The sequence below is a fragment of the Scleropages formosus genome, chromosome 14 (genome assembly GCF_900964775.1).
Source record: "Scleropages formosus chromosome 14, fSclFor1.1, whole genome shotgun sequence".
Taxonomy (NCBI): Eukaryota; Metazoa; Chordata; class Actinopteri; order Osteoglossiformes; family Osteoglossidae; genus Scleropages; species Scleropages formosus.
In genome coordinates, this window is record NC_041819.1 from 20,037,959 (window position 1) to 20,051,490 (window position 13,532).

Here is a 13,532-nt window from a genome sequence, read left to right on the forward strand (position 1 = left end):
GAATTTCCCTATGCTCCCTTTTGGTTCCAGGGAGGTGGCCAAGAATGCCATGCTGCGATGGGGCCCCTTCTTCTACTGGACCATGCTGGGGGTCTTCCATGGCTTGCTCTTCTTTTTTGGGGTCTACTGTGTCTTCAGCAACCCTGCACTGCTTCCCAGTGGCCAGGTTCTTAGATATGATAAACCGTTAGTTAAATATTTTATGCGATACTGTTGACACTGTAATAGACACGCACATCTTTTTTTCCCAGGTGTTTGGAAATTGGACCTTTGGAACAATTGTTTTTACAATCCTTGTTTTCACCGTTACCATAAAGGTATTGTTTTTTTTGTCTGCATGTTACTTTTTACATGATGAACCCAGCAGCCGACACTGATGTGATGCATTTGTCTGCACAGCTTGCCCTGGATACACGGCACTGGACCTGGATAAACCACTTTGTCATCTGGGGCTCTTTGGCCTTTTACATACTGTTTAGTTTTTTCTGGGGTGGAATAACATGGTAAGTACAGCCCTGCTAAAAAACAAAATGACACATAATTTTGTAGATATTTATGCTAATAGGATGCATACAGTGGTATAAAAAGTACATCCCAGAAAGTATTGTCCCTTTAACATAACTTTGTATCTGATTCTCGTTCAAATGTTGTTTTAATGGTTAATGTGATCACATTTTACAAAAAACACTGAAAATTTGTACTTTGCGTTTATTTCTTCAATAAAGTTGAATAGACATGCAGTTTCCTAAAGTGCACAAAAAATCAGTACACCCTAGATTTGGCACAGTATGTTACCTCATTTGGCAAAAATATCTATTTTGCATTTTTAAACTGTCTCTTGCATAGACTGGGAGGAGTTATGGCTCACTTTTCAACATGGAACTGCTTCACCTACATGACGTTTGAAGCTTTCTCACATGCACACCTTTATTCCTGCAACATCTAAATTGTTTTGAAATCTTGACTTTGCCAGTGCCGCTCAGTCTCCATTACTTTTTCGTGGGTCGACAACTTGTGGATTTGCTTGAGTGTTTTGGATCATTGTTCTTTTGGAAGACCCATTTTCACTTCATCGGGTTTTTTTTTTTTTTTTCGGGGGGGGGGGGGGGGGCAAACCAATCGATATTTTATGGCAGTATTCTCTACTACATTGTGGAATTCGTAGTTGGCTCGATTTCACCTATGGTACCGAGGTGCTGAAGCTACAAAGCAGCCCCAAGCCATTATGCTCCCACCACCAGTTTTTATAGCTGAAATATATAAGTCTTATGTTCAAAGAGTTTTTTTTTTTTTTTTTTTTTTTTTTTTTTTTTTTTTTTTTTTGCCAAATGTGGTGTCTGACCATCTTCGGGCATCTTTTGGTCAATGTGGACTAAATATGGTGAGACTGCCTGCTCTTTATAGATTGCCAGGATTTTGGATTCCCCCCCGGTAGAGTGATGGTTTACAAAAACATTTAAAATGATTTGCAAACTTTCCCAGATGTGCACATCAATAGTTTTTATTAAGTCCTCTGGCAGCCTTTGAGGTGGACATACTGTATTCCATCTCACTAATGTTACTTGTTTCTTGTATTTTTGCAAACCTGGGACTTTAATGCTACTCTTTATTAAATAGCAGACGATTTAGACATGCATCACAAGCAAATTGTAATCAGGTAATGAAATGATGAAACTTGAAGTGTACTCACTTCTACTTCAAGAATGTGCATTTCTGTAGAGTTTTAGTGACCAAATCATTAAGCAGAATTAAAAATTCTAGCGCTGTTAAATGTTGTCACATTAACCCATACTTGGCATTTAAATTGAATACCAGGCACCTGTATGCTTTAATATTTTAAAGGGCAAAACTTTCCTAAGGGTGTACGTCACTGTATGCCTGAATCTGTTGAGGACATTGAGGCTATTTAATCTACCTTTCCAAACCCTTCAGTCTCAATTCTATTTCTTGAGCCTCTACACAGTCATATTCTTCTCACGGTTAATGTCATTGGCAGACAACATATTTGTTGCATTTCTAATTTTAAGATGAGTTATGAAATGCTGATATTTGAATAATATGTAAGTCAGTATTTTGAAGCAGTCCAACAGAAGCCTCCTTAAACATGAATCTATGTTGTATCAGGCCCAGACTCCTTATCGACATATTTCCTGTTGGCCTTTTCCATAACACACTTACTTCAGTGCCAGTGATACCAACTTCCAGGCCCTTTCCATTCTCTCACCCCAGGCCCTTCCTTGAGCAGCAGCGGCTTTACTTCGTGTTCATCAACATGCTGAGCTCCATGTCAGCATGGCTGGCCATCATGTTGCTCATCGTGCTCAGCCTGCTGCCCGATGTTCTGTTGGTGGCACTGCGACGGCCTCGAGGCCGCAACACGCGACAGGTATTACCCAGGAGCCCGCTTTGCTTTCCCAGCATCCCACACCAGGTTTTCCAAATCCCACCTGTGTCACACCTACACGCCCACATATCATCCTTCCTACATGCATCCTTTCTATGCATATCTTTTCTTTGTCCTCTTTCTCTTTTTAATTCTGCAGTTGCTGGTTGAAGGAGATGACATCCATCCCTCACCCTCCCACACTTTCTCTTTCCCTAATTCCACAACCTCTGTGCTGCTTCACAATGACTGTTCATTTGTACCAGTGGTCACAATTGTCTGTCATTTCTAGACTTCAGCTGACGCTTGACCTTGGAATAAATAGAAATAGTTGGACATATAATGTACTGTGTATACATTATGGCTCTTGTATCTTATATCTCTTATCTTCTCACATTCTGAGCCAAGCAGTCCCCTGCACATTTGAGTGTTGCTTATCCCTGGATGAAGGATTGAACAAAAACCAGCAGACGGTGATTTGTATGATATGGTGTTTGTTCTCACTCACCAGATGACCTTGACTTCCTCTGTAGTTCAGTTCCTTCCCTTTATCCTGGTGGTTTCAGGCAGCACCTTTTTTGGCTCTTTTTATCCTAATTCCAGCTCACCCCACATCAGGGAACATTGTATCTTGGCTGAAAGACCCTCTGTCTTCCCCCCCCCCACTTCCTACTCTCCCCTGCCCTAAAATTGACTTACTGCTTCAGCAAAGATGTCTTACTCTTAGTATGTGCGCTTAAATCTACAGCATCTCATAGTTTGCCTATGTCTCACCTTGTCAGTCAGTCTGGCATTTATATCTATCTTTGAAATGAAATTAATTTAGAATTTTTTTGCAATGAAGTGCATACAATCTCAGATAGCATCTTTAAAAGTACTTTGATACTGTGGTACTTTGACTTTTTTTTTTATACATGGCTGATGCATTCTGGGAAAAACAGCTGTGAGATCCATGTTGTATCCTACTAGTTTTGGCAAGCACTTTATGAAAACTTTTTATGCTTTTCATTTTTCCATTCCATTAACCCCCCCCTTTCAAAAATGCCGTAAGCAGTGACTGAAACATTTTAAATGTTGAGCATGAAAATGAAAATTCAAATAGTGTTGCTACTGCCTTTCAGATGGGGGATCGTTAAGGTGTGAGGGACTGAACTGATTGCTTCTAGTTGCTCAGTTCTTCCTTCTGCTTTTTGCATTTTACTTTTAGCTTTGCCTCCAGTTATTGTCCAACATATACTGAGCAAGACTTTGAAAATTAATATTGAATTTTTCTGAGAATATTTATTAAAAATGTAATGAAAATTGAAATTTATCTTCATTATGCATGCATAATGAGGAAAGTGAGCTGCAACTGTTATTTGCATTTCGGTTTTTTGCTTTAATATTTAATTATGAACTATGCAGTATACTTCCATGTAGACTGAACCACCAGCAGTTAGTTGGCAACAGTTTGAGTTAACAAATAGATCAGAAATGCTTCACTGAAGATGACCTGAGTGATTTATTCCAGATTTTAACACTGATAGACTTAAATATATAATCCAAATTGGAATTATTAGCTCTGCCATGATGTGTTTTTTTTTTCTTTTTTTTTCTTTCCTCTCTCTCTCTGCATTTGATTTTTGGGCAATCCCACATTCTTTTTTTTTTTTTGGTTCCCAGTACCTAGTCTGTAAAATAGTCTACGTTCTCATTCCATCCAAGGGACTGGTACAAATCCATTTACAGAATAACGTTGCGCTATGAATGGCTTTGTGTCCTCTTTATTGTGGCCCTCTACGGGGCAGTGTGCACAAAACTGAGCCTCTCCCAGGTGGCCTTTGGACATAAATCCTCTTAGATTGGCATTGTGGTGGGCGGTGGATTACCGAGAGGTGCCTTTTGGGTATACGGAGGCTGCATTGACATGGTCCCTCCATGCCGCACCCCGGGACAATCCCTTCTACATGTGTTTATTGCCTTTCCTCATGCTGTGTGCAGGTTTCTTTCCTTTCCTACTCATCCCTCTGCTCTGTTTTCAGTCTGCCTTTCTGTTTCTGCCGCCCTGTCGTGCCGCAGGTCCGGCGACGCCTTCCTTCCTCTGGGACGTCCACTATCTTCATGCTGTCCCAGACCGCCAGTGGTCACAGCTTCTCCTGGAGTGACTGAGGTCTTTCTTCCACCTTTCCTGACTGCATGTTTTTCTTCCTTTCCTGTTGTGACGTGGCTTGTTTGCTGTTGTGTCTTGCTAGCAAGTCCGTCCACACACACACACACACACACACACACACACAAAAAAAAATGGTCTGTTGCTTCTCCACTCCACCCCCCAGTCCTCCCCAGGGGCAAAGCCTTAGGAAGTTGTCATTTGAGTTTTATTTTCAGTTCAGGTGGGTGTGGACTCTGCAGACTTCGTACAGCTTTGCGTTGATTATTTTTGAATGTTTCTATATATTTCTACAGTGAATCTGTCCATCCTCCTTTTGTCTGCAAACGGAGACACATCTCCACAAAGACAGTGTTTTGGCCATTCTGTGCTCTTATTCAGTGGCCATAGAGCAATTGCTCCAGAAACCCGAGCCTGTGACCTTCGCTTCCAGTAGTAAGGCCTTGCTGCGGTGTCCTCAGTGTGTTTGTGTCTCTGTACACCTGTCCCACAAGTGATGGTGTCCACATGGCATGTGCATGTGTGTGCGCTTTCAGAACCCTGTAAGAGCAGCTGTATTGTAGCTTGTAGTGAAAATTCCACACCTGTTATTACCAGTAAGAAACTGACAGTTTTTGAAGGCCTGGCAAACTCGATGCAGAAATACAAATGTGAATAAACAAAAATCTTAGGTCTACTAATGAATGCGGTTTCGAGTTTCATAACTCGAAAGCAAAATGATGGCAATTTAACATTAAAAAGGTGTATATAGCCATATGGAAGGGTGACATTTCTCTTTTTGGTTTTAATCCCATGCACTTGAATAAGAATTCGGTTTATTCATTGTGGTATGTAGCCAGCAAGCTGCCGAAACTTGAGAAACTCAACTGAACTTTCTGGAAAACTACCGTGCAAAGATGCAGTTTATTGGATCAATGTCAAGTTTCACTCTTGTCTTAGATTAATATTTATTTTGAAAGAGAACTTGCTCAGGAACCCGGAACCCAAGAAGGTCTCGTCATTATGTCAGTGTAGCCTCCGTAGGAGAAACAGCAGTGTGATGTGAAATATACTGCAAATAAAATAGCTTCCTAGAAAGTGGAGAGAGCTGCAAACCAGGGATTGTGTGCTCACTTTGACTGCCTCCCAGTTTCCCAGGTGGCTTCTGAGTGGAAAAACGTATGATTGACTGAACAGTATTTGCTGGCGACCGTAAGTGAGAACGTGTGGTTTGCCGGACACAGTCCGCAGCCTGCACTAAGTAATGACTTGTTGTTGGTGAGATGAACGCTCATCTTCGGACTGTCCTAAGTGTCTTTTGCCCTTCCAGAAGAAGCCGAGACGGTTGAGTCCAGGGGACCCCAAGTCTCCCGGATTTAACATGGTGCCCTTGATATCAAGACGTGTTACAGATGAACCCAATTCTCTCTGTTAAACAGGTATCATAACCCAGTGCTCTCTAGAAGGCCTGTGGTTCTTGCTAGTTGAAACTCCCTCATTTCACTTTTGGGGCACAATTTTCCTCCTTTCCTCCCTCCTGAAGCCAAAAGTGCAGCAACTTTCAGCACTCCCTAGTCTTCTTCCATCTCGGCTCCGAGTCCTTAATGAACCCTGTCCCGTCATGGCGCAGCGAGTTAAGATGCACACCAGGATTATATTTGCAGAAGAATCACAAGACCAGTTTTTGAAAGACACCGAAGCCCATAATTCTGTGTCTTGTCTAATTCCTTTCTTAATGGAAGTTACTTGTCACTCTTAGCCCTTCGTAGCAGATTTAAAGTCACCGTTCAGGCTAAATACTTAGGTGCTGTTCATCTGAGAATTAGAAGAATCTAGGTATTCCACTTTTGAAACAAGCTAGAGATGGTTTCACTTCAGAAGCCTCACAGAGGCTCCAGCTCCATCATTCAAAACTATGAACCAGAGCAGACATGTTTAGTTTAGGGTGGCCTATGTACCTTAGCATTTAGCATTTATGGACATGCCCCCACCAGGGCTTCTGCATTGAACCTTCACCCATAATGGGCAAGAAGGCCTTTTGTACTTCTTTATCTGCTCTCATTTCAGTTCCTCTGGGTCTGCATACTTTTGGTCCATTCCTACTTAACAAAATGGTGAGAACTGCGGTGGCTTGGGGTTCCTCTGCCCTCTTGGGACTGTGCTCACCAGACGCAGTGCCTACCTGTTCATAAAGTACTGCACATTGTTATAAAACAAGTCGCAGTACTCAACACCTTGCAACATCTTTTTTCCGTCGTTGCGGTGTTTGCTGGTTTGTGGTTTCAGTTAAGGTTGTTTGTCTTGGTGTGTGATGGGGGTGTAGGGTCCAGTATTACACCACCTGCCTCTAGCAGAGTGGGGCTTTGCTCACTGCACATTAACGGTTTCTCCGCGGACTGCTCTCGGTGAACTCTGGCAGTAACCGGGGGCCTCCGTTGGCCAGCTGGGACTTTTCTCACGAGGAACCAGGGGCAGCCTGCTTCTCCTGGGCTGAGCCCAAACCGCAGCTGACTCATGTGAGATCCCACAGCATTAAACCTCCATTTCTGTTCTCTCCAGCCATCTGAAGACTCCCTCCTACACGTAGACACGTAAACCAAGGTAAAAAAAAAAAAAAAAAAACCAGAAGCTCATCTCGTGTTTTCTGGCCTTTCGGTGTTGCTCTGCTCATTTTTGCAAACTTGCCAAATCTCTGCCGGCATGATCCGATCGTAGACAAGGTTGCATGGTGTACTTTCCTGCCCTGCCTTGTATAACGATCATTTGGATTTTTTTTAAATAAACAAATATGATTGATTGCTTAATTATGGGTGATTTTTCTTCTCTCCTTCTTTTAAGGTGCTCTGCTGTTCAGCTTCTGTGGTTTCCAGCCTTGTCCACCTGGGTAACAGTTTAACTTTCTTTACCTGTGTTCCCCAGATCGCTGCTGTCACACCGCTGTCATACAAGCACTTGAAGGAACGGGAGTGGTGAAGACTGCACGACGCGTCTCGGAAAAGCCTCCACCTCTCCCGTAGGACCCCACATCCTCGGTGCTGCCTGTCTGCATTGCTGCCTATCTTTTGTTTCCATTATAAGCATTTTTTTTCTCCCTTTTTTCCTTACAAAGGACACTGTGTGACTCCACTGCAGTGTTCGCTTTGCTGACACTGTTATTTCATCTCCGAGCTTTGCCGGTTTGTTTCAGTTCCAAAGTGAGAGCGCCGCTCTCTGGAATGTGCCTTTTTTCCGTTTATTTTATGCAAATGAGGCCGACAGACCCGCACGGACACCGGCTGATAGCCGCATTGTTTACACACGGACCCGCGTAGCCTGCACGAAGGGAAACTCTGCGGCTGTCATGTACAGCTGTAGTTGAAGGATTCGAAAGAGAACTTTTTTTTTATTTTCCCTCCCATTTTCAGAGCCAACAGCAGCTATTTGTTCATCTGTGAGGAGAACAAGCAGCGCTCAAACCTGCCGCAGGTGTCGCTGCGATTCTACGACCCCAGGATCAGTCTGTCTTTGTCAGGCACATTGGCACTGGAGACATGATGATGATGATGATGATGATGCTTCTTGATCTTTGCGGTTAAAAAGCCTGCTGCTTCGGCAGCGGAACGCACAGACACCCTCAAGTCCCCTTCACACGCGCTTGTGACTCTTGCACTGAATTTCGTGATTGTTCAATACCAGACCAGCTAAACTTCTGTTCCCTACTGTCATCATTTTCTCATTTCCTTTTCTTTGGGGTTTGTTTGCACATGAAGTACATTGACCATTCCATTTTGGGCAGGCAGTTGTTGAAAAAAACCTATGAATATGGTTGTTTTTTTTTTTATTTTTTTATATATCTTCCCTCCTTTCCTTTTCAAATTTATGCCAAAAACCTTGTCAGGAAGATTGAAGGCCAGTGAATGAAAATGCGGATTCCGCCAAAGTACTGTGTGTGTGTGTGTGTGTGTGTGTGTGTGTGTGTGTGTGTGTGTGTGTGTGTGAGAGAGAATTTCTAATGGGAAAAGATATATTAACCATGCAAGTAAAGGTCTGAGCTGAATTCATGTAACCTGTGTACGTTGGGACGTAGTAGCCAATGAAACCCTACCCTTCCTGTGTTTTTGCAAAATCCTTGTTGTCATCCATGATTCTCGAGTTTCAGCACCTATCTTCCACTTTCTTCCCTTCCAGTGTTATTGCTGAACTGTACGTACGTATGCATTCGTGACCAGTACGCTATCTGTAAAGCATTGCTGCCTCTTCATCTAATTCTGTTAAATGTTGCGGCTCAAGGCCGCTGCGGAGCGGTGCATTGTGGGCCGCGGCATCCGACCTCGTGTCCGCCTCCTTATCGGTACCTCCTACGCCCGACCCGATTCCTTCCGTTGCCCCTGCCTCGTGCTGTACGATTACCGATAGTGAGGTGGGTCCATACGTTTCTGCCAGTCTGCCACATAATAAAAGCTTCACACATTCCATTTCTACATGCCATTCAGTGGGATCCCTTTGGATATTTTGGAATGCATTCAAATTTTTTAAACTTGTATGTCTTTGAAATATTTCTGTGATTTTACCTGCAGATGTTATATTTTTACTCCCTTTTTAATGACGGGAATGAGCTGTCAGTTCTGTTGCTGAATTATGATGAGAATGAGCGATGGGTTTGCTTGTTAAATTGGCCTGGTTGGAACGAGTAGGTATGGCTTCCTGTTCCTGCCGAGTAGTGCGCCGGCCCCTGCCTTCTGTGGACCGGATGGTAAGCGGGCCTTGCTGACCGGGCATGGATGCTGTTGCGTTTATGACCAAGGTCCGCCCTCACTCACCTGAGATTGGGAGCGGACTTGTGATCTCACATACCCGGTAGACGTGAGCTGATGTTCCCAACTGGGTCCTACGTTGCCCTGGTCTTGAGAGAACGTTTTCCTGGAAACATTTCCGCTGCACTAACTGTCACCAGCAGATTTACAGGCCATTTGCCTTCTCTTCCAGTTATCAAGGCACCTTTTTTTTTTTCTTCTTTTTTTTTAATTATTAAACCCCCCCCCCCCCCCCCTCAACTTGAGGGATGCAAGTTGGCAATTTCCTAAGTCCTTATGTTTGCTTGGCTTTAACGGTGTGCTGAAAGGCTATATTTTACCAGCAACGTTTTGTACAAAAATAAGGATCGCCAAATACAGGAACCATTTCCTCCAAATAGGGAGGAATGCGATGGTATCACTGGTACCTTTACGGGTAGACGGTCCTTTTGAGCAGGTTCTAACAGAGGGTACCGGCCCTGCACACTTCTTCTGGGCGCACTACTTCAGGACCCTTGGCCTAAGTCCACAAGCATCTGAATGTAACCCTTTGAAACCAGTCCCTTCAAATTGTTTCTCTAATAAAATGGAACAATTCAAAACTTTACTGTGTTCTGTAAGCGTGTTTTCTCAAGGCTGCACTGGGTCTGTACGGTGAAGCGTTGCCGCGCTCTTGTGCTGCCATCTGCTGAGGATTCAAGAAATCGGTTTAAAGTGCAGGTCATTCAGCCTTTTACACATTTATGGGGGTTAGAGGGAGTCTGGTCGTTTCACGTGTTGTGAGTATGGTCATTACTCTATGTAGTGCTGTTGTATTGACTGTGTGTGAGAGAGACCGAGAGAGAGAGTTCAAAGGATGTTCTCTCATCCTGGGTTTGAAGTGTTTGTCTTCAGGGTGGACAATGGTCCTGCAGCTCCTTCAAGCAGAGAATCAGGATGTGTTCGCCATATCTCCTGCAGAGCTCATGTCCGCATCTTTCTCCGCTTGACCGTGTCTGGGAGAGCAAGGAGACTGTGGAGAACGGGTTTCCGGTTGCGTCTTGAGAGAGTGTGGGAGAGGCACCCTGGGTCACGAGTCTGAATGGAATATATATTTTGAGCTGCTGGAATCTAGAAGGGAACAGCACAACGCGCTACATGACCGTGTACGCGTTCTGTCCCGTGCTCCGCTGCTACATTTTCACAACATGCATTTGTGACGGTGATATTTACCGATGCAGTCTCTCCTTTCTTGGTCACTGCCTCTGCTTTAACATTCAGCAGTACCATGAGGTACCTTTTGTGCATCAGTTACTCAGGACGAGCTGCTTGCGTTCACTGTTCAACACTGGTTCTGTATTCCAACGAGGTATCGCACGTAGACTTGCTTCTATAGCTGTGCGTGCGCTGAAGTTAATGAGTGGAAGACCGCTTTTGATAAGAACTCTGAATTTTGACAAAAAGGTTTAATCTGTGTATCTGTTCATTCCAAATGTATTTGTCTTTTGTGTTACGGCTGCCACAGACGACCAGCAAAAACAAAGTCCGCGTTGATGTTCTGTGTAATGCGTCTGCTGGTTAAAGCAGTGGCTCCCCAGATTTCTCCTTTTGGACCCCCATCCATCCCTATATATCTATTCTGTTGTTTCCCCTAAATAACTGATATGATTCTGCTCATTAATCAATCGTTGCTCCTCAGAATTGGTTTTGCTGTTGTTGGAACAGAATAAAACAAGAAAGGGCGGGAGGGCATCAGTGACGGCTTTGGTAACTTTGCTTCTTAACGCTAGCAGCAGCATGGTGCCTTAATTTGAAAGGCCTGCTGTTGTACCCTAGAGAGGGGAACTTGCATTGCTTCAGATCCATAAATGGACAAAAACACTTTCAAATATCTTTGGACAAAGTGTGAGTTGGTGAATCAGTGTGAAAAATAATCACACGAGCAGGACCTCATTGGTCCAGATTTTTGACAGTGAATGATGACTTGGAGCTATAACAACTGTAAATTCAACCAGAGGTGGGTAGTCAAGGACAATAGGGGCCAGGCGATGCTTTAAAACACAGCTGCATCTAAAAAAAAAAAGAAAAGAAAAAAAAAAAAAAAACTATAATAAAAGGAAACTGTTATCCAGAAGTATATACATACACACGCTGTCTAAAGCCGCTTATCCCAGGCGGGGTTGCAACAAACCGGAGCCTCACCGAGTAACACAGGGCACAAGGGGACACACCTTGGACAGGACACCAGTCCATCACAAGGCACCCCAAGCAGGACTCAAACCCCAGACCCTCTGAGCACAAGACTTGGTCAAACACACTGCACCCCCTCAACTATCCAGCAGTAAACTCCAGTAACAGTGGAAAAAGCATTAGGATTAAAAAAAATATATATTTTGATTCAGATTGTTTTTAATGTTCTGAAGCACTAGCAATATGCATTTTTAATTGTTATATCTATGTCTTTCCAACACATTAAATATGTACCAGTAAAATTAGTGTTGATATGATGAATCAATTAATTAAAGAAAGGTCTACTAGGCCATAAGATGATTAGTCATATTCTATGAACTTGCTTTCCTCAGTCAGTGTGGGTGGTTTCACAGTCAACTAGATGGACAATATTTAATTTAGGAGGTCAAAATTGGTTACACTGCTTTAGTATGGCAAGTGAAATGTTCTCTAACGTTTGAATTCCAAACTCATTCGCAAACATTTGCAAACACTGAACAGTCTGAGCTGCACTCAAACTCCATGCCAACTGAGCAGCTCAAGAGTTGGGGGCAGCAGTCTAACCTACTATGCTGCAGCATCTCCTGAACAAGAAGCCCCTGGCAGTCTTGCATCATATTGTTATATCAAGGTTAGGGGGGCACCTGGTAATGTAGCAGGTAGTTGGACCCAAAGGTCGCAGGTTCCACCTGTAATACCCCTGAACAACGCATCTACCCTAAAAAAATGCTCTGCAAAAAATAAGATATAGAAATTAGTATATAAATATGCTATTATGTACCTAACACTAAGTTACCTTGGAGAAGTACATATCTTGCATACAATACTCCAGTCTATCAAAGGCAATGCAGTTATCATGTCAAGACATCACCACTTAGTGGCAGAGTTGTTAAAAATAACAATTTTTCATTCAAATGGGCTTTTTGAGAAAGTGTTACAGTTGGTTTTATGCCAGGACAGATATTTATTCTGTTTACCTAAGTTTTAAAAAAAAAAAGAAAAAAAAACACAGTGATGGTTCTTTGTAAAGGGGGGTGCGGTGACGCAGTGGGTTGGACCGGGTCCTGCTCTCCAGTGGGTCTGGGGTTCAAGTCCTGCTTGGGGTGCCTTGCGACGGACTGGCGTCCCTCCCCCTCCGGCCTTACGCCCTGAGTTGCTGGGTAGGCTCCGGTTCCCCGCGACCCCGTATGGGACAAGCGGTTCAGAAAGTGTGTGTGTGTGGTTCTTTGTTTAAAGCCAGGGACATAGTATTACATCAGTGTGATATTTTACTCAACTGAACTTATTACCAGAGACTAAACTCCCTCCCTTCTCATCCCTCAGGCTCATAACACTCTTTATTTTTTCTGTCTTTTCTGTCCATCTTCTCTCAGATAAACTCCACTTATGTAACCATGTTTGAAAGTTGTTCAGTTATAGATGGCCACCCTGTAAAGCGAGTTAATCGGAACCGCACTTCTAAATTGTTTGCTAATTACGTGTGATTTTCAGTAACTCTCAGTCCATGTTTTTTACCTCCAGTGATGCAAACAACTACACAGAATTTTCCTTTACTAATCTTTATTCTGCTCTGCTTTCCGGGATGGGACCCAGACCTCCGTGATCCTGCAAGAGAACCATTATTAACAGTCAATGAGCGAGGAATTAACAACCTCAGGGTTTTTAAAGGTAAACACATTAGCTGGATATGGTGACTCTACTACAAAAGGATGTCTACAAATGGAAGGAGTCTTCACGGCTGCCTTCAGGAGCTCTGCGCATCCATCCATCTATTCAGTCAGCCAGTCAGTCAGCCAGTAAGTCAGCCACTGGGATGCTCAGCATCTCAGATCAACAGTAGTGCAGCTGAAGTGTAACCTGCAAGCTCATGACATCATGAATCTAAATGTAAAAAGCAGAGATTGCCTGGTCTGCCATCCTCTGCCGTGATGGTAATAATGCACAGGAGGCCCAGAATTCCCTAAATCCTCTTCCTCCGCTAATTCACAAACATTTGAGGAGGACCTCATATTCTCATTTAAACCCCTGTCTTCAGTTTTATTTG

General features: G+C 43.4%; 1 protein-coding gene across 8 annotated transcripts in view; it reads left to right on the forward strand.

Moving 5' to 3' along the window:
• LOC108928973 (phospholipid-transporting ATPase IG-like) overlaps window positions 1-9,488 on the forward strand; it is a 45,348-nt gene extending 35,860 nt beyond the window's left edge. The window contains exons 25-31 of one of the 8 annotated variants that reach the window (XM_018743205.2): window positions 31-166; window positions 252-317; window positions 400-503; window positions 2,230-2,386; window positions 5,839-5,947; window positions 7,068-7,109; window positions 7,428-7,461. In XM_018743205.2, the coding sequence (XP_018598721.1) occupies window positions 31-166; window positions 252-317; window positions 400-503; window positions 2,230-2,386; window positions 5,839-5,943 (568 nt within the window). In that variant the 3' untranslated portion in view covers window positions 5,944-5,947; window positions 7,068-7,109; window positions 7,428-7,461. The other 7 variants (XM_018743206.2, XM_018743210.2, XM_018743208.2 and 4 more) reach the window with 7 other exon arrangements.
• The last annotated feature ends 4,044 nt before the right edge of the window (window positions 9,489-13,532 follow it).